Source organism: Hetaerina americana, unplaced genomic scaffold (assembly GCF_022747635.1).
Source record: "Hetaerina americana unplaced genomic scaffold, ioHetAmer1.1.p SCAF_1, whole genome shotgun sequence".
NCBI lineage: Eukaryota > Metazoa > Arthropoda > Insecta > Odonata > Calopterygidae > Hetaerina > Hetaerina americana.
In genome coordinates this window covers 91,908,392-91,931,251 of record NW_027286069.1, presented here as the reverse complement: position 1 = coordinate 91,931,251, position 22,860 = coordinate 91,908,392, and the positions used below count along the sequence as shown (strand labels likewise).

Sequence of the window (22,860 nt, the reverse complement as noted above, 5' to 3'; positions counted from 1 at the left end):
CGAAGAGTCGATACAGGTACAGACAGTGAACAGTAAGTTTTACTTGTAAGTCCTCGAAAGGCTGCAGAAAAGGTCACACATCGGGAAGGAGATCTTTGCCAACTGGATGCTGCACCACGACAGTACATCCTCACACCTTCATTATGACCGAGTACCTGGCCAAGCACAAGGTGGCAATGCTCCCACAGCCACCCTACAGCCCTGATGTGGCACTGCTGGACCTTTTTTTTTCAAGAATATGAGTAAGAAGAGCTTGAAAGACAACCATTCTGGAATGCTGGATAACATCCAAGAAGCCATGACAAGGTTCCCATTGATGCCTTCCAGGAAGGATATAACAACTGGCATAAGTGTGTCAATCCGCAAGGGGGCTATGTTGAAGAATTTTAGTAATTTGTACTACATTTAAGACCGGCAATAAATTTCACAGATTTATTCTTCTTACTTTAAGGACAGACCATGTATGTGTCAGTGAGGATGGTATTTTGATTGTAAAAAGAAATAATTAAGATAGTATTAAAGGATAGGTGAAGATACCTAAAATATATAATATCATTACTCTCCAACCCTGGAATAATGCGCCTAAACGCGATTTGGATCTAATACAGAAAAGCACCCTCCAAAAGGATAACCAGCCATAATTGGATAACCATATTTGGAAGTTACATAGCAACCAAACTGTAAGACTGGATGTCTACTGATACTATTTTAGTATGTACTGCATATCTGATGAGTGTATATGAACAAGTTACTCATTGATCAAATAAAATTAACTGAAACTGCCCCTGAATAAGCAGGGTGAATATAAAAAATTACTTGAAGGGTGATACAAGCTCTGGCCATGTGTGATAATGAAGCCACATGAACATTATCTAAGGCTAGGAGCTATTCATTCTAAATATGGGATTCTGATCTCATTACAGTCTATGTCATGCCTCAACACTGGCAGAGGGAAGGAAGAAATTTTACTATGAGACAAGTTAGACAACTCACATATATCATCCCCACCGAGTCCGAAGGATTGGCAGATGCTGAATGAATCCCCATATGTGTGTGGGAGTAGAAAATTCTCTATGGTACCTGTGATCATTGTGGGAGTGAAACAAAATGTTATTTTAGACTTGGGTTCCTCAGCTTGTACTATTGTATCTTTTTCTTAAATCTTATACTATCTAATAAACATCTCATACTAGGTGTAACTTGATGGAATCTATTCATACTGAATTTAGACACACTTCACTGTTTTTCATGCAAATTTTCATGTCGATTTTCAATTGAGAGTTTAGCAAAAGGGGACAATGCATTTTTGTTTCAACGGTGGGCACTCACATTGATCTTCTCTTCAAATTTCCTCCCCATTCGTACACTATACGTATAATCACATTCATAGCATAGGTATACACAGCATTCTTCCTCAATGTATTCTGTCTTGTCTGCAAGATCAGGTTTTCAAATATCTGATTCATTATTAAAATACCTTGAACCAACCTTCAGAATTTCTGTGAAATGTTTCTGGTATATCATCTCCATTTGACAGTGAACTCTTCAACGAGATAGGAACTGTAAATTCTAGAATAGCTAATGTTTTCATTACTTAAAATAGTTTTTCAACCAACTGAATAAAATACCCATTGCTGAAAGCTATTTTCTCAATGGTCTATTGTAATGCTGGATTCCGATGTTGGGATGCAAACCAGAATCTGAACGAAAGGCAGCCATTTTTGAGTTTTCTGTCTTAAAGGCAATATCTCAAAGTGCATTGGATAACTTGATCTGGGTAATTATCTATACAAACGATAGTGCATTCAATTCTTTTTATTATTTGATCAACAAGTTAAAGCAATAAAATTGAGGTAACCATTTATTTCTTTTTCACATGTAATTAAAGGAATTTAAATGAGCCAAGAACTTTTTACCAATAAAAACATGAAAGTAAGTACCTATCCTGTTTTGCATCACAAATCATATTTACCATTGAGCCCATTTTTCCATTAATTAAAGTTCCAAGCCGTTGTATTATTATAATGTATTATACAATGCAACAGCTATGGCTAAATAATCCACATAACCATTACAGAACTTTTTCCAATTAACATTAAGTGAAATGGCATGAAATGTTCATTTCCAGTAACTACTGATTTTCTCTTACCCTCGCCACTAAATGCAAGACCTGGAGAAAAGGTACGCCTTTTTCACACACATTATTGAAGTGGTTGAGTTCCATAATAATGTTCATCATGTATTAGGAATGTATTTTCCAATGGGCACTGTGTGTATTTTAGAAATCACAACCAATAAATTTAGCAACAAATAATTTTGTATTATAATGTGAGAGGGTTTCGAATAAGTGTATAGAGATGACTTACCACAAGTGCATTAACAAGAGGAGGTTTTAATCACAAAATCCAGAGTTTATGGCATAGTTTTCTTATTATGTACAAGAGCAACTAGATGGAAACTTAACAAAATGTTTTACAAAATACAAATAATTTTTCATCAAAAAAGTTTCCATTCCAGTTGTATACTGTAATACATAAATTATAATTATTTTATAAGGACATAGTAAATTACAAATAAGGCAGTTCAATACCAAATTAATATTAAATTATTTAAAAGTACCTGATAAAAATTTGAAATGGCACTTAGTGTGAAACTCTTATCTTGACTTGCGGAATTTGGCCAATGAGTTAATAAAATATCTGCCATAATAATAATAATAATGATGATAAATAACAATGTGTTATAAATGGGTTTAAGCCGTATCAATTTTTGTGCAATCTGGCAACTTGCATGTGATTAGAGATCAAACTACCCATTTTTTTAAGGGGCATATAATGGCCAATAAACCTCACAAATGAAACTATATGTTTATGCTACTGAGTCCTGTTTTATTTATTACCTCTGCTAGAGCATAGCTAACATAAAAATTAGCCGGCACTGCTTGTATCGAGTTAATATACATGTCCATTGCACCATGTTCTAAAAAATCAAATACTTGATATACTGCCAAGACGTAATGGAACATGTTAAATACTTTTCAAAACTCCTATTTGATAAGAAAGTAAGCAAACTAGATTTTTGCAATGGCATAATATAAAATTGCACATGAAGCTCACAACAAGTACCACCATCACTGGAATTTGCAACAGAAAAGATCTCTCTTATCCAACATATATACAAATTTATAAATAGACATTTGATTATGATATATTAATTATAGATTTTTGACTCATATTTTCAACACTCAACAATAATGCCAAAGTCACCACAACAAAAGAACTACACTCTTAAACAATTGAGTGGGTGAAATGTTTTATTTTTTATCCTTTTAACACTTTTAATCTGCCACTTCAGTAAAAACTCCTTTTCAAGCAAACTGATAACAACAGTGTGAGTTCACATATATCATCACTCTGAGTGAGCAAATGACCAATGCTCAACATCAGTCATCATCTCATCTGACCCACATTCCCAAAATTGTTTGATGTCACCCCTTAGTGCATACTTCTCTCATAACAAAGTTATTAAAGCCAGGAGACAAAATGAAATTATGATGCATTGAGGGATGGCATTGAGGAATGAAAAATAAATAGAAATACCTTACAAAAAGATTAGGACAGGTCAAGTGATGAAAGCATGATAGACTGGTATCACCACAAAGCAGCCATAAATGTCCCACTAGGAGAAGAGAGATTATAGGATGTTTTTTTTAAGCCCCACTGATAAATGCACAGGATATCAACAGCTGTTTACTCTCAATTAGCACGCAGAGAGAATGTATTCCTCACCTCTCACTCATCATCCGTGAAACTTATTATGTACAATAAAATCTCCATCACTCCCCTATGAATGAGTGCTGAATTACAGCAATCTCTTGAGTTTATCACAGGATACTTCATTGCCAACTGTAATTTTCAAAAACCAATCCATTCTTACTATGCTCAGTTCTTCATCGACGGCACACACATCTCCAAAATTGGTTAGGAATTCAGAACAGCAAAAATTTCATAGCAGCTCTCTCCTGTAACAGCCTCCAGTTTTTCACATTCCAAGTGTCAGAGAAATTGGCCATTCGTATTCGCAACTAAGAAACAAAAGTTTTAGAGTTGGATAGATATATGATGGCTCAAGCATGGAATTTGCTATTGACACAACAAGTATGCTATTACCAGAGAGGATGGCAGTCACTCCCAAACCCTCCTCCTACAGTCCTTGCATTGTTCATCTCATCCCCAAAACACATTTATAATCCAGCTGCCTCGTCACATTTCGATCGACAAGAGAGAGAAAGAGATAGAGAGAGAGAGATGAAAAAGAGGAAACTCCTAGGCTCAACACTCTGATGAATTCCCATGAGTTTCTCCACTTGTATTTGAATTTTGGTTCAAAGATGATAATGGTGACGAAGTCGGAGATGAAGTTTTCTTGGCAGCCCTAGTTAATCGGTCCAGTTCAGCTGCAGCATCAGATCTCATGGCCATAGCGGAAGCCTTGTCCGGTGCTGACAGAGGACTGGATGATGATGACAATAAGTGGTGATGATGCATTGAACTACTTCCACTACTGAGACCCACACCAGAGCCAGCTTGCAAATCTGTGAATAATAAGTTCTCTGTTCTCAAAAAAAACAATTTAACAAAAATAATTTTGGAAAATAGTTTCACCTGGAGAAAGTTTACCTAACTGCTCACTTTTGTAACTATGGAATATGTTTACCCTCAATTTATATACATACATAGAATTTCTGCATCACCACAATCTAATTTTATCTTCTTATTTACACTTTTGAAACTTAAAATCCTCAGACTTAATGAAAAAAAAACATGATGCCTGGTACTATTCATGGCAATAAGGCACAAGACTGTGATTACCAATCAACCTAAATTGGCAAAATGAATGGAAGAATTACATGATTACATTAAAAAAATATTCTAAAACATGTGATAGCCCTGCATTGTGATGCTTGTACAGATCTAGTGTTGTCAAACATTATAACTAATAATTTATTGTCACTTAGGCATGATATTTGCACATAAATTTTAGCCTTAACGATAAACACAAAATTAATTAAGCTTCCAGTTTTTGCCAATCTTGTGGTTCCTCAATTGAAGTTTTTCCCTCATTTTGACTTGTTACCATTCTCCCTGCACAAGTGTAACTGGAGGGCTTCACTATCTTTATTAACATATTTATTTATCACAATTTTAACACCCACCAACACCAATAATAAAACATATAGCATTATTCTTACTCATTCCGGTTATTTTCATTCATTACTGCCACCAAAATTATGCTCATTTATCATTAATGTTGTTCTTGTTGCAGCATCTACATCCAAAGTCATGAAAATTATTAATGTTTGAAAATTCAATGCATGCTGTACCATAGCATTGTTGGTTTGGAAATGTTCACCATTTAAAGATGAAATGTCACACTTTAAGTATGAAGTCTTAAAAAAAAAACAAATGCTATTACTGATATTTATCACTGCTCATTGCTTATGAATAAAAGTTGACATTAAACCATGCCTTATTTCAATGTCTGTAATCTTTGGTCATCACATAACGTCCAATAAGTACTTGGGTTTCGCAGCAAATTATGCAAATGTCACACAGTGGCCAGAATCTGAATGACTGATGCATCATGTAAATTTTATGTAATTGCTCATGTGAGTGTTTTAGTTCTCCAGTTTTTTGTAAATAATAAGTTTTCCAAGCCAATTTCTTTAAATATTACATTAGAAACTGTAGATTGTATGAAATTTTGCACCACAAATATGACAAGATAACCTACATCAGCCCATAAGAAAGGCTTAAATGAGTATTTACAAGTAAAAAATTAAAGTTAAAAAAGTTAACAGCAAGTTTGAGATAAGAAAGACAAAAATTATAAATAAAATGAAATACTTGCATTAATAGATGATATTATCAACCCATTCCAAGACATGATCCATAACAATAATTCATTTTTTGTGTGTTCAATATCACTAAAGAGCATGCAGATCTATGCTGTTGGTACAGTAACCAACTCTGAACTCTACATTTTAACACATAACTCAAGACAGACACAAACTTTAAACATCCAATAGCATTGAAAATTATTATATTTATTCCACAAAGAAAGACCGTTTTGTAACAAGAGCATTCATGATAGCAATGCATGAATAGGCACACAGGATTATACGTTAAGTTAGCTGATGATAAAACTCACCGAAAGGTCATGGAAGACAATACAAAAATATTTCCACAATTTTTCAAATTCCAAATTGACATTTCAAAGTAATCTGCAGAGAGACTAATGGAATCCAGCTTTTTTGAATGTGAAAAGGTAGGTAGTCTTCAGCTTGCTAATTAATCAAGCAACTACGGAGCATTATTACTCATACTTTCAACCAATTATGTTCTTAAGTTTCAATTTCAATGACAAAATTGAAAGATGCATTACAATCGTTAGATGCCAAGTATGTCAATTGATCAAGTACTATTATTCCACAAATGTCCTCCAGTATAACCTCTATTTCCTATATAGCTTGACTAATTTTCAGTTTATTCCTCATTACAGGCTTCGCCCTGAAACTATAACTGATTGTTTAACTGCACTTAAGGTCCTATCAGATATCCATAGTACACTTGTCTATCTGCCATTAAAAGCTTTTCAGGGACATTAACAAAGAGTCATAATACCTGAAATTACATGTTTCATTGTAACTGGCATCAACAAATAATACACATGGCTTATTATCTATAAAGACAAAGCATTGGAGGATTTGCGGTTGACAGAAATTCTTTAATAAGATAAAACCTGATTGCCGACCCAAATGTTAAAACAAGTAAGCTGAAATGTAGTTCAGAATCATAACCCCAGGACATCATGCTATCTTCATTAAAGCACACCATTCACCACGGCCATTTATACACACGAAGCTAAAATGTGTTCTCAGGCAGAAAATAGTTTACCTTAATTTAATAGCAAACATTTATTAATATGAGGGTTTCTGTTAACTTTCATCAGGGTGAAAACAGGCTAGTTATTCTGATTACATGTTTTAATCAGCCAACGTGTATACATTTTGAACTTACCAAACACTTGTACTTCTGCTTGTTAGCCCCTTTCCTTTTCCTTAATCACTTATTCCCTACATCACAAATACAAAGAACATTTTTCCACTTTATACTGCGTACAATTACATCGGTAAATCTCAATACTGAGATATTTTGAACAATATTAAATTTGTCGACAGTTTTCAATTTTTCATGAACCTTAAGGCTTTTTTTCATCAATATTTAATACTTGCATTAACACTGCACCATCAACTCACACTAATGTCACAAATAAGTACCATCATTCCAAGAATAAAAAAGAAGGCCATTGGTCAGTACAGCATTATAGCAAAGTAAATAAAGTTACAATTACAATAAAATGAAACTTAAAACTCAAAAGGGAGTGTTCCCTCCAGCCTATGATGAAAACGCCCATTTAATGGTGTTCCATGGTCTTAAGTTGAAGGTGAGTTTCAAATGAAAAAATGATTCTCTCTTCCCACCTTCCACTGGCTTCCAAAAAAATGGAAAATGACATATCAAAAACAAAGTGCAATATTAAATTCATCCTTTGAGCAGGTCTGTGCGAATCAATTGACAATACAACATCTAAGAATATAGATGTTATTGGTAGCAAACTGCAATTTTCACTCCTTTGATTGAAGCAAATACAATCTATGCCTCTCAACTGATCAGTAAGTTAAAGTAAACAATTCCAATTAATGATTATACAGAAATAAATGAGACAACTTCCTTTCACTCATAGAATCTTACATTTAATTTTGCAAAATGGTATATTCTTTTTTCTTCACTTTTAATGGAATGGTATTCAAAAATTACAAGTTTCCAGGACTATTTCAAACCTGCTTATAGTTCAAGGGGATTAAACTAGTTTCCGATTAGACATAATTCTTGAAATTACCACGAATTTAAGAATTTTTTGTCTGGTTGAGAAGAATCAAAATCTTATCTACATGATGCAGACTAGATAGATGACACGGCTAAAGACAACAAAACCAAAAAATAGGTTGTGTGCTGGCATACTGATCGTCATGCAGAAGGAATCTTCAAGCAATTCTTTTTGCACAAGCATTTTCATCACAAGAGTAAGATACACTACAATTAAATGAAAGCAAGCCAAATCAAAAGAATGATGAAAAGGAATGACATCTTTATACCATCTGTTCTCGAAATTTAGTAGTGCGATTTGATGAAATTCACCAGTAGGCAAAAGAAAGCTGTTTGAGACTTTTTAAACAAAGAAATGTCACATCAAGTAATCATAATCATCCAAAACATGGCCCAGAAACACTCATAGAGTAAATCCCGTTTGAGGTACCTACATTCATTTGAAATATATCTGTTGTTAGCTTTGAACAATTTACATATTATATTCAATTAATATATTTGTAGGGTCAACATTATTTTAGCCCCTATATCTGATAATTCCATTTTTTCTTTAATTCTCATACGACTAATTATTCACCTATTTACCTATAACTCTTTACAAAATTCAGAACACACCACATTTGAAGCATGACCTTTCTCCTTATCCACTTGCCATAGATTATATAAAAATTCCTTTCCTTGTGCCATTTTCATGGTATAGAGATTTAAAATTGCCATGCTGATAACTGAAAGTTGGCAATAGGATGACAATACCAGAGTTTCATGGATTTTGAGAAAAAGGGTCAAGTCTAAAATCTGAAAGGTACTTTGGACATAATGATCATAAACACTTCTGAGTATACCAGAGTTAGCACTGGCATAACTGATACTACTCAATTCCATATAACATGTTAACTTTAAAGAACACTTAAGAAAAAACTTGCTAAACATTACCGCTTGGTAACCATGAGCTTTAAATAGACTCTTTAATTTTTATGGAATTTCAAATTATGTTTTGAATGCCAATATCTTTCTTATATCAGAACTACTTCCCTAAGATGATTGTAATAACACCAGCCAAAAAGTAAATCGAAGTCCACTGATCCTACCTGGAGACTTTGGAATGGGTGAGCCAGTCTTCTTTGAGAGTAGTGAGTTGAAGAAGTTTGCTAGTACTCCTTCACCACTTCCAGGAACACCAACTTTGTTCCCATCAATCTGGAATTTTATTAAAATAACAGATTCAAAAGAAGTATACCTCAACTCATATGAAATATGACTATGATCTCCAAGCAAGGTCCCTATATTCACATACACTTGTGTCACAACTTCCTGCATCGACTCTAATATAATGCAAGTTTATTACCTTGCAACCCTCTTAAAGCAATATAGGCAAATAGACATTAAACAGAAAGATATACTGAATCAAGGTCTGTTTTAGCATTATTATGAGTAACATTCAAAGATACCACTCACATCTTGACAGCCAAATGCAAAGATTTCCAAGATTTAGATTAATGCACTGGCAGACTTTTTCACAAGAGGTCATTTAAAAATCCATAGAAACATGATAAAGTAAACAATCGTTAGAAATAACTAATTTAATAGTAATCAAAACAACATTTTACAAAAATTAATGGCTCAAAAAATTGTGTCTAGAAGCAACTTTTATTGGAAATAATCAAAATAAGAATATAAATCCTATATTTATGCTGTCTTAATCATTGAAATAATTGAATTAAAAGGCACTGCCTTCACTTGACTCAAAAAGTTCACCGGAGATATGGACTTTATGAAGTTTATCAGTAATATATATTGCAAATTTGAGGACCTTCCTCATCCTCATCATCATCCATTTCGCTACACTGTACAGGCCCAATCTTCTATGCAAAAAACATTAACTTGCAGTAATATGAGGAGGAAGTAACTTCTTCCAATGACAAGTTCATATAAATGGTGCATCAAAAAACAGGCTAAGTGAATTATTAGGGATTAAAATCCTCCTCAAGAGGTACTAATTTGCAATATACATTATTGAAATTCTTGGAGTGCTGAAACATAAATGTCCAACAACTTATTAAATTTAAAATAAAAATTTCCACACCATAGATGCTTGCCCATTTTCACACTTTCCTTGACATTCCACTCCTTTTCATGATTATATTCTTTCAAAAGTGAAAAATTAATGTTTGATTGCAAATACGATTTTTTGCTACACAAATGACTTACTGTTAGTATAATTAACAGTACAATCTATTTCTCTCCCCTTATTTGGTATAAAATGTATTTTGTGCTGAAATGGCCAAAATACCATTTATTCAAATACAATTTTTCTGTACAAGGTCAATACCCAACCATAAAAGATAATTGATATTTTACCATACATATATATACCACTGAAATAATGTTTGCAATAGTAGAACATTCTAAAGAATTGAAGGATACTCTGAAATACCTTCTTTGGAGACCCAAGCTGACTTTGAACCCCCGGGGTTCCGCTGGAAACCCTCCGATCGCCAGTCTTTTGTACACCGGCAGGAGATCGCAGTTGCCCTCCGGCTCCACCAGCCACACCCCCACCATCCACCTTCAGCAATGAACCAGCAGAATTGCCAACCACACCACCCACACTCCCAACATTTCCAGTGCCTATTGCCCCCCCAACTCCACCCCCTTGATTTAATAGCTGGAGCTGCCTGTTCAAAAATGCTTGTTCCTCATCAGCCTGAACTTCAGTTTCTCGAGTCACTGGCTGCAGTTGGAAAGAAAATCCAAAATATATCAGAGAAAATAGAGCCACTAAATATAAATTTAATTAAAAATTATTCTCATCCATTAATCTTGCTCCGCTGAATTTGGCATTTTAAATGACTCTTCAAATTGATTTGGAAATGAAAAGCTTCATTAAATAAAAAATAAATATAAAAAGAAGAGAGAATGTTCCTGCCTCTGGTTTTAGAACTCAAACTTCACAAAGAAATATCACCTAGTAAATCCAGAGCATTAGGGGTGAAGAATATTCTGGATTAAGCAATATCCTGATTATTTCAGAATTTAAATACGACAATCCTATCCAGATGTAGCATATGTGTATATAAATCATAATTTAATGTTTCTGAAATATTTAATTAATTTAGAGTGGATCATTTTTTCCATGGTTAGCCAATTTAGTTAGTTGCCCTAAAGCAGGATTTAGCAAAGTTTATAAACTTCTATGGATTATTGATGAGTCAATCAGGTATAATGACATAACAAATGAATCAAGCTATTAAATAGATGTGCATTTCAGTACTTTAAGAGATCATCAGATGATGGGAGGTATCCTTTCTGATGATGGCTCAGTCAGCTAAAATGGCTCAAAAATGCTAGATGGAAAATTCCACTGTACTAATTTTTTCATATTAGCTAATTCAAACCCAAGCATTAAGGGAGAAATCATAAGGTCAATTTGAACAAATGTGCTGAAATAATTTTGACAGTAAACATTCAAAATATTTCAGGAAAACTAACTTAATTTTCATTTCTATTTTAAGAATGTCTTACTATTGATAACACACTACAATTGGTGCACCAAAAACTATGGTAATTTTACAGTTTTAATTATTGATTTTAGAGAATTCCTAAGACGAATCTCAAACTATGTGTGAACGTCATACCAACATTTGGTAGGCACCATATCTCTTACAAAATGATTAACTCTTATAAAACTCTTTTTTAAAACACTATTACATTCACAACATGTAGGAAATATGCTGTATTCATTAATATTTACTAGTATTCCAGGCGGACAAATTCAGGCTTTTCCAGGATTTCCCATTTTTTCAGATAGGTGATAGACCCAATCCTAGCCATCAGGCTCTAAGGATAGACCCCTCAGTGGACCCTGAAGCCAACAGTCAATAGATTCCCTTCTTAACCCACTAATCACGCCCATGATATGTTCATACAATGGGACCGAAATATTGGCCTTTAACTAAAAGGTTCAATCTTTTGTAAGCCAGACTTAGTTATACTTGAGTCCACATACTCCAAGAGGCTACGTAAATATTTTGTGAATACTTTGCAATTTTCATGATGGCATATTGCAATTCCCAACGTGTTCCCAATTGTCACTGTCAAGTTACTGAAATAAGTAAGCATTTTCTTAATTCATAGATGTGAGTCTATAAAATTAAAATTGACAATTAGATTTTTTGCATTTTAGGGAAAACAATAATAAAAATTAAATAATTCCTCATAAGATGACTGACAAGGTTTGTGACTAATGGCAGGGCATATTCTTCACCAAACAATATAAACGATTGCGCTTTCCACATGTGATAAGATGGTAGTGCCTAGTCACAATGGTCATTAAAAATTGCAGGTGTTGCACTGCATACCTCTTAGTTACAACCACAACGCAGCACATGGGTGCCCATAGAATACTGTTAATTCAAAATACAAGAGACCTAACACTTTCAGAAGAGTTTGCAATACAATTATTCCGAAGTAAAACCTCACTGTATCAATCTTCTTAGCAGTTATGCCCTCCTATCACCACTTGGGACATCTCTACTAAAGTACAGACTAAACAATCCCAACTGGCAAAAGTAAATAATACCACTTGGTCTGCCAACCTAAATATAATTTTGCTGGCAGCCAGCCTGAGTCACTGGAAAAAACCAAATGACCATTCTCAGATTTCACCATTAATGTTAATATACTTTGATGCTATTCCATTATTATATACGTAAGTTTTACTAATTTTTTTGAATTATTTAATTTTATTGTATTATTTTTTAAATTTGAAACCTTAAAATAATTATAAGTATTTGAAGGTGTTAAATTAATTATAATATTATATACGATAGCTTAATTAGAGTTCAAAGTATTGAAAATATATTGAAGCCTCCCTCGTACAACATAAAATCAGTCATGGACCATTTTACTTGAATTATAAATGGCATAACATAGCCAGCAAAGAGGTCTATATCACATTAGTGTCCAGGCATATCTGTAAAGAAGTTTACTCATGGTTCAAGCATAATAATGGATAAGTGAAAATATCTGAGATCAGGATCAAAATCTAGTAAATCCAAACAAGTTGTGAAGGACAGGATTGGGAAGCATGACCATCAACAACTTATGTGGCATCAACATGAATACTCACAACACACGAAACACTTAAAATGTTGGACTTTCTTACCTCACACAGGGCTATACATACAACGAAAACACAAGGCTTTCTTCATGAAACTTGGGATTCATTGAATGTACAGCAGATTCTCTAGCGAAAAAAGGTAAAGCGGCATAATTTCCTTTCCACAGAGTTTTTGGAGCCATCATATAACATTTTACTTAGGAAGATGAAATTCCAGATTAAGTCTGGAAATTGCTCAAAATTTTCTTGGAATAATAGTTAAATTTAACAAATTCCAAGAAATATTGAGTGGGAGTGCCACCACTTATAAGACCAAAGGTAAGGATCAATCTTTTACAAGATTCCAAACAAATAAGTTCATTACTGATGTCACTGATATAGAAGGTTATACAAAATGGGTATGATATTATACCATATTAAACTAGCAAATTATAAATTTTGATGTATTTTCAAATAAGTAATTGTCATGGAAAATGGAGCCACATCATTTAACACCTCCAAAAGTCATCAATCAACAGTTGGTTTGATATGAAAGGGCTAGGCTTATCCCATGATAAACCTTCTAACATGTGGAAAGCAAATTCAGAAAAAGTGGGTCAGTTCAATTAAATGAGATACTTGGTTTCCCATAGAAATATGGATTTCAAAAAATTCCAACAACTAGGTTTTCCCATTAGGTTCCACAGGAACCACCCAGGTTTGAAATGAAGATATGAAGAGAGTATCCATATTATCCAACATTCGATTCCAAAATTACTACATAATATTGTATACTCTACCATATTACGATTGAAATTTCCCAACAACAAAAATAGGTTATAATAGGAAGTATCCACCACATTGTATAGAAGTTACCTTACGGACAACAGGTTTGGCAATAACATCAGTATAATAGTCATCAGGCCTCATACTCTGCATATTTTCATACAAGATACTAATTTTTTTCATATTATCCCAGCCAGCAGGTCTGAAAAACATAGAAGTTGTTTAAGCATGCGTTTTAAGAGATATTTCAAAAATGATGGAAAATTGCACGAAAAAAGTTATGGATTGATATTAACTCACATGTGAATTACTAGCAAAAATGGGTTTTATCAAGTAACTATCTCAATAAGTAAGGAAAATTAATTGACAAGAATGAAGGGCACAAGAAATGACTTTAGAAGAAAATTCTTATCACAAACTCACCTAGTTGCAAGGCAAAATTAATTATGAATTTTCCTATACTTATTTCAAAATCTCTTAGGAAGACAAATTTTCAAGTTCAAATGAAAAATTAATTTCAAAATATTACCTTAATGCCCATTTGAGAAGTACTTCAAACATGACCACTGTTCATACCAAAGTAATTTGCCATTAGACTTCAACAATTTATACCCACATTCATTTGAAATCTTATATAACAGTAAGTCTTTTTTAAAGCTGCTGTACTCTGCAAGTGCATGTAGCTCATTTCTTATGATGGAGTCCTTATGTCAAAGAGTATTAAACACAGTAAATTTTACAAAATCTGCCTGCATAATGTCACTGGATATAAGAATTTAGGCACATTTGTAAAAGCAGTTGACCAATTCCTAAAAGTATGATGGAAAAAGGCTGCATTGCCTAGCTCATGCCATTAATATTTAGACTCCTACTCAAGAATCTAAATAAAGCTGCAGGATATTTCTGATAAATCTGCTGGGTGTGGCAGTAGCACCTCTCAGAGGAGCTGAGAGCCAGTTTTGTCATATTTTCTAATATCTGGTAACAAGCCATTATTAGAATCAAAGAAGTGCTGTTGGTAGCTAGAGCAGTGTGGAAAAAGCTAGCTCTTATTCTAGCGGTTTTGTTCAGAAGTAGAATGAAAGGATAGGTGTTTTATTTGAAACCAGTATATAAATCAGATGGCATGGGTACAAGTTAGAGAATCAGGATGGCTAATAATAGGCAAGGAAGTGACGACAGGTTTTATTATCACTATTGTTCCTAAACTTATACACTGAGGATGTGTCGTGGATTGCATGAGAATGAGAAGGGCTTGCGCTTGGGATAATAGTGAGGTGATTAAGTCAAGTTTACAATTAGCAAAGAAATAGACAGCAAGGGACTGTATTTTATAGAGTAAATTACAGAAGCAGTGTGAGACGATGAAGATTAGCCACAGAAAAACCAGAGTAATTAGATTTTCAAGAAGTACGAAAGCTAAATTAAACATCAAAGGAGGATGGTTTTACAAGGCAGTCATAGAGCCTCAGGAGATTGTGTGGTATGGTTCCCAACTAAATCAACCGGGGGTCAGTAATCAGATCTGATCGCGGCAACTTAGCGGAGTACTGAGAAATATGTGAAGAGAAGAGTTAGCTTCCCAGCTCGGATACCAAACTACTGACACTGCAGACATCCAGAAAGATGATCCCCTTCTTCAGACTACACCAGGAAGTAATAAAAACCAAACTGGGAATCAAACTACCCCTCCAAGCATGCTCACCCAGGTAACAGCATAGTGGACTCCAAATTTTTTCCTTATGTCTACAGCAGTAATTGCCCAATGCTTTTCTCAGACACCTGACACATACGTTTGTCTGAATTTTCCAATGAAACTTTCACTCAATAAAAAATCCTAGGGGAACCAAATACTGATATTTTAGATAACTAAATACAATTTTTTACTTACATCAAAACAGCATCTTTTTCAACAACAAGAGCAGGAGTTCGGAAGGGAAAACCATAAATTCGATGCATGAGGTATTTGTACAGCAAGTCACAATTCTTATCTTCCTTCACTGAAGTATAGAAAAGAGCAGCTCCATATTGTAGGCAGAAACGCCTCACCCATTGCTGAATGAAATCAAAATGCTCATCTCGAAAGTCATAATCCTTTTCTAATGTAGCCATATAATCCGTCTTCATGCAAAATAGAAAAACATAAATTATTACGCATCATCCTTTTATAAGCCTATAAGATTAAATAAAATGTTAAAAAATAAAATTCTATGTATTGAAGGCAAAACCTATCTAAATAATACAATAAATGGAACTGTTTCCATTTGAATTAAAATTTCTTTCTCGAAAGGGGCAAGGAGCATACACATCAATTAACAGAAATTCAACTATCACACTTAATTAACCACAACCATTGTGTTAATGTCAGATAATATCAGATAAAACACATGTTACTGCAACGGCATTACACGTATATATATAAAACCAAATATACAAAGGAAATGAGAGAAGAAGAAAGGGGAAGAAACATTAAGGGCAGGCATATGAAATAGGTTGGGGAGAGACAAATACCAAGGTAAGATGTGGTGGAGAGGCTTTGGGTCAGTGATGATGATGGCTTTACATAGTCTAAAACACTAATGATGCATACAGAAGTGTACAGGTATGCGGCTAAGGACTGAAATGTTTAATTACATTTGAGGTGATTTATATATAGGGTGCGGCAACATAAATCCCTTTTTTCAAATGAAAAACAATTTCCAAAAAGTAAATCATGTTGCCGCATTCTGTATATTCGAATGTAAGAATGAAGTAATATTTCTGCATGCCCCAAAATCCCCTGTGGCAGGGAATGCTGGTGCCCCAACATCCCCTGCCACATTCCACTGCTTTCTGGTACTATGTAGATTAACTTTTTGGCTCAAGTGGTGGATTACTAGAATGCTGCTCACCCATTGCCATTAGTCGAATGATATCTCCAATCTACATATCCAAACCTACCTACCATCTAACGTTCAATTACTAGAAAAATTTCTGACCTGAGTTTTTCACAACAGCAATAATTCAGGGAACCAATAAACAAAGTCATGAATAAAATTTAATGCCCTATAAGACAATTTTCAATGACAAAATGCATTACTACCTCAAATCTTTTCAGCACCATTTGCATAATTGTTATGAAACGATTTATGGAGAGACTTAATGGGGTAATTTCCTAAACATTAAAACACTGATTGGGATCAGTGGAATATATTACACAATAAGTTATCAATTGATGAAATCACGGTGGAGGAGCATCATCTCTGTGACCATTTAGTGGTCATGTTGACAAAATGTCAAGGGCTAACTTTCTTAGCTAAACATTGTAATTTGGTTTATTTCCAGTTATAATTTCCTTCAAATGATCCCAATAATTGATTTAAGAGTGTTCAGTATCTGAATAAATTAGAGAAGCATATACAATCTTCTGAAGTGAGATGTGCCCATGGTGGTGATTTTTTTGAGGAAGACAAGTTCTACAAAATTTTCACAATAATCTTAAGGTTAAAATTAATATTGCACTCTTTTTATTGCATTGTGCATTAACAAACAATAGCTACTATGTTTCCTCTTGCCTTTCATAACATGTCAGTATAGTTTAATGATACAGTTGTTAAAATATCTGGAAAGCAGCGGATCTGTTGATTGGTTATTGAGACTTTCCAGCTGCCACTAATCACAATTTTGTTCATTTTTCGACCCTTGTAAACTTGTAGCCTTGCTTAATTCCACTTCACTGTACAGCTCAAAAGTGCTGCATCTACCGCTAAGCACTTCTTCATTACAGAATTATAATAAGACTCTTGTAATTATTTGAGCTGGTCATACACACTAACCAGTGTGAATGCTAAACTAACTAAACAACTTATTTGGGTTTGCCTTGAGCAGCAATGGGTGCTGCAGTATAGGGACTACATTTAAGATAGTGTCAGGATGAAAGTTTTATCAATATTTTCTCAAGATATTCATGGACAAATCTTACTTGGATTTGCCTTTTTCAAATAATTTTGTTTCCTGAATCATCTTTTGAATGCTTGTTCAACTTACAGAAAGAAGAAATTTCTAATCTGAAGTTTGTGAAGACACGCCATGAGTTTCAGGAATGACTAAGTATTACACAACAACAAAAAAAACCCTTTTGACTCCTCACCTTTGTTACAACCACAACAACGTCTAAACCAAGATTCCGAGTAAGTACTCCTTGTCCCAGGGGGAGGCCATCAACCAAACCATTTTGATCACCATCAATTGCAGGATCAAGGTCATCTAAATTCCGTGATGTCCTCCTCAAAGGAGATCCTGGTTCAAGCTCATCACCAGGCTCAACATAATCTTGCCATTTTCGAGCATCTAAAATTATTTAAGAAATTTATGGAACAATTAGGACCATTATATTCAATTCAATGAAATGTTAAGGGCGCCAATTACATAATAATGTTCACAATATATGCTAGTGGCATTCATCTACATCTACATCAATACCCTGCAAGCCACCAAAAAGGTGTGTGGCAGGGGGTGCAGCACCAGGAGGAAAGGGTAAGGGATGAGGGGGTTAGGGTTTTTCAAATGGATGGGGAAAGGTAAGGGGAACCTACAAAAAAAAATATAAATATAATCGTATAACCCAACACAGTCGCTACCTTGTAGGTTAATACTTATTATGTCGAGCCGGCTCCTGGGGGATTTCGATTACAAGAATTCTGGTCTCTTATTTTTCTCGGAAAAAATGACCATTTAAATCTGTCTGTCCTGCAGTCAATCTCTCTAATCTTACATCCTGATCCCTCCGCCCGTAATACGTTGGGGTTCATATTATGCTCTTGATGTCATCGGAAAAGGACCCATTAATACATGATATTTCTTCCTTACAAAATGAAGTAACAACGATGTTTGTGTTCAAAAATAACATTGCTTTTTGGATGCATACATCAGATATACTTTAATTTGGGATGATTTCCAATTAGAAAATTGTAAGTAACCTCCCTTTAATTCCCTAACTCCCAACACACATGTACTCAAAATGACCAAGAAGCTATCTGATGCCAATATATTACTGTACCATGGTGTTATCCAATAGAGATAAAAATAATTTTATAAGGAAAGCAAGAATGTCGGATTATAGGTCTCAGTTTAATCACAGGCTACCCTTAAGGAGGATGATTGAGGGAAGATGATTTAATCTATAAGACACAATTATGAAATATATTGGCTGTTTGTCAAACCCCAATGGGAATATTTCAAAATCTGTACCGCCAATTCATAAACATGAATGTTTGACAAAGTAGAAATCAAATCAGAAGATTGAATACAAACTTATTTATGCTTAAAAAGAAGCAAAAGGTGCAAAAGACCCATACCATACATTATGTATATACCATACATTAAATGTATATACCATACATTAAAGACCCATAGAGTACTCAATGCCAATACCAAAAAAATATAAATGGATGTTCAGAACTTTTTTACCTCGTAATGCCTGCATCTATAGAATATTTTGGAATTATTTTCGAAGTGGCAACCACTATTAACACTTGAATAGCCAGATGGGTTATTTGGACACAATTGATTTTTTAATATACCCTGATTTGTAAATGGACCACATTCCTCTAACAAATGGGATGCAGATAATACACAATTATGTCATTCAATATTCTCTGAAAAATGGTTTAATTTATGCCTTACTGCTTGAGATTTGATGAATGAAAACGCCTTTAAGGGAAAAGGAAATAATTATCAATTTGATCCTCATCCATTATTTACTTAGGAGTATCTCACAGTACCCCATTTGTGCAGTACATCCCAATATGACCAAAAATTGTATGTTGCAGGAGACCAAGGCCCAGAACATTTCTCTTCCCTTTGCATACTATGGTACTACACACTTCCATCCTATCTCACACATGGTTGCAGACATAAAACTTCATTAATAACAACACTGTCAAATGGAAAATCTTGTCATTTGTCATGATGATACGCTTTAGTGTGAAGGTCAGTGGTGAAGTAACTTTCTGAGAGGCAGGCATATATGTGATGCAAAACATGTCAGAGCATTAAAGGCTGGCCCATACTTTATACTTGATTAATCACCCCTCTAACTTTCTGACTGACCCAACTTCATTTAGAGTTTATGAGCATCAATTTATTTGAAGCAGGAGATTCACACATGCACAATATTAGTAGTCAGCAAGAAATTTAAAAACCCCTATATACAAGTACACACTTATGAAAAGCTGAAGTATGCTTAAGCATACTTCAGCTTTCCATAAGCATCCATTAAGGTCTTGCAAGTCCTGAAAGCAAAATATATCTAATTATGATTCAAAAACATCACCCAAGCTTTGTGATTTTGTAGATATCAGATCTTCCTGGGAAACCACCAGCAGCCAAGGGAAAGGATCTGGCCCTCTATCCCTGATGTGTAAATTTCACATGTTGTTGGGCTAAGTATCAAGCAAACTGCACCACCTACCAAACTGACCTTCTGATTTATGACTTTGTTTATGGTTTTAGGCAGTGATGTGAAAATTTGAACAATGTTAAAGCATTACATAAATTAAATTTGTTTGAGAAATGGAATATCCTTCAAAAATGAATTATTATTACTACAAATTATTACCATTGAGAAATATCCATTAAAAAAACTGAAATAAGTTGAAATATAGGATGTCACATAATTTTGAATAAAAAAGGAGGTAATACACACTAAACCTTTTTTAAAAAAATATGGAAATGCCAAATATAACATCCAAAATATGTTTAAATATATAAAAAGGGAGACTTACATGTTTGCTTGTGCTCTTGAACTGTGTCAGCTGAAAGATTTAGTCGATCAAGATGATCTTGCAGCACTGAAGCCCAAGACTGTAATTGGTCCAGAATACCCCATGGTGTTGTCATTGCAACAGTGAACATTAGCAAAGTGTGAGGGTATGTTTCTTCCGAAAGAGCAAATTTTAAAAGGTGTGAATGAGCTGGATCACCATCTAACACCCATACACTTAGCCTGGTATGATCTGTGAACAAAATAATAGATATAAAAAATTAGCACCGCTAAAAAAATTGGGCGAATCCCACTGGCATTATTTCTGAGACATACATCAGCACAGACAGCATGGTAAGATGTACTGATTAAACTTAGAAGACATTGAAGTCGACAGAACTTCAAATAACCGATCAATATTACTTCAGTTGGACAAAAACAGAACATTAATTATTATAGCAAAGTGGTACGGAATACAATAAAATTGCGCATCTAGAGAATTATACCCATATGACTTGCCACTTTTTGAACATATGATGTGGCTAGCATAATATAGTGATCAATCAATGATTTAAGGAAGACGGACGGTAAGTATTTCTGAACCAGAATTTATACTTACCATCTCTGTACTCGTCACGCACATCAATGTAGCCATACTCAAGTCCCGATCCCTTTTTAGGATCCTCCACTCCTTGTAATTTTGCAATTAACGTGGTTTTCCCCGATTCATTGTCACCTAAATCAGAAATACGCAATAAGCAGGCAAGTCACAAGTTAATGGAAAGAAATCTCACCGTAAAAAAGGAAACTATTGGCATCTCACCTAAGACCAAAACTGATTTGCATGATGGTAGTTTAGTACTTGCTCTAGCCTGTACTTCTCCTAGTATTGAAGCCCTGGGTATGAAAAGGCATAATAAGGTTGCTTAAATATGAATTACAAATTTAAACATAAACCTTCAGCAGTGCTGAGAACCACTGGTGACCAATTTCAATAACAAACAGTTATTCGTCCCAACATACGATGCCCAAGCAAATAAAAACAACATATTCAATATTTTGTGCAAACAGATAGCACTTGAGATATCAACAGAATGGATTGACATATTATATTATTATAAAACTGAGGACTTTAAATACTTAAGCTACCACTTCTTTGAATTGTTTTGGATAGAAAAATCATGATCGCTAATACGTGATGCAAATTATGAAGAAAGAACGAAATGACAAAATACATCTTCAATGGCTAAAGAGTTTGAAATTTTTTTCTTCCTGATTTCACACACCATAAGTTTTCCTTGTTTTCTACCGGGCCATCCTTTCTTTTCGAGGCCACCCCGGTCACCTCGTCTTTCACTACGATCGGCGCCATGTTTGACAGTCAATAAGTGCCCCGGATGGTGGGCGAAGCGGGTGAAGTGCGTCAGCGTGAGTCATTCGTAACGTTTGTGTCGTTCGTGGCATGCAAATTCGTGGATCTTTTTAATGCGTGGGCAATGACATGAACATTATAACTATTAAGGCAACAGACAAATTACGAGGGAGAGCTTATCTCTAGTTTTTCGGGTGCATGTGTATCCATAATGAATTTTCACCGGTCCACAGTACCGTTATTTGGCGAAGTTGTAATGAACTCATTGCCCTCGTTAAGATTTTGGATCTTTTAATTTCTAAACTGTGTCCACGACGCGTTATTGGCAAATAATACGCCCTTATAAAGAAATTGAAGTATCCGTTTTAAAACGTTTTAGTACTTCCATTTACAATGAGGAGGTGACATCCAATTAAGGGAGGGTATTCTTCCGAGATTCCTCTGAAACCCTTGAAGAGCTTGAAACCATTCACGGGTGGCGAGCAAGATATTGCTGTCTTCTCACTCGGATGTATGAACTTACGAAGGATTTTTATTTGCTTTTAAAAACATTTCCACACTTCCATGTAATAATAAGTCCCGGAAGAACAATGATAACATTGTGTGCTATTTGTAAATTTGAAAGGATCCAATGACTGGGAAACTATCTGTAAAATTTGAGATTCCCGCGAAAGTATTTTAATTCAATACTTATCTTTTGATTTTTTCTATTTGTGTTGTTCTCCATGCGCATAATTAAAGTATAAAACCATTATTACAAATAAAATGTACTGTTTATCTAGATACTAAAACATACCAACTCATCTGCTAGGAATTCCAATCACGATGCTTCGCATAAGATGAATAAAGACCACCTGATGCAATATAAATTATTAAAAATGAAAGAATAACTCGGTTCAAAAAGTGCCACGTC

General features: G+C 34.4%; 1 protein-coding gene across 2 annotated transcripts; it reads right to left on the bottom strand.

Moving 5' to 3' along the window:
- Window positions 1-1,814: 1,814 nt before the first annotated feature.
- Window positions 1,815-22,349, bottom strand: Dlic (dynein light intermediate chain). 2 transcript variants are annotated; one of them, XM_071593398.1, is made up of 11 exons: window positions 21,862-22,349; window positions 21,399-21,472; window positions 21,195-21,311; window positions 20,598-20,828; window positions 17,963-18,162; window positions 15,725-15,954; window positions 13,924-14,035; window positions 10,384-10,680; window positions 9,038-9,146; window positions 7,080-7,135; window positions 4,528-4,594 (listed from the first exon to the last, which is right to left on the bottom strand). In XM_071593398.1, exons 1-10 carry the CDS (start codon window positions 21,945-21,947, stop codon window positions 7,125-7,127), a joined length of 1,467 nt encoding a protein of 488 aa, XP_071449499.1. In that variant the 5' UTR covers window positions 21,948-22,349; the 3' UTR covers window positions 4,528-4,594; window positions 7,080-7,124. The 2 variants fall into 2 exon arrangements, with proteins under 2 accessions (XP_071449496.1, XP_071449499.1); XM_071593395.1 differs by lacking the exon at window positions 7,080-7,135 and having other exon boundaries at window positions 1,815-4,594.
- Window positions 22,350-22,860: the final 511 nt, after the last annotated feature.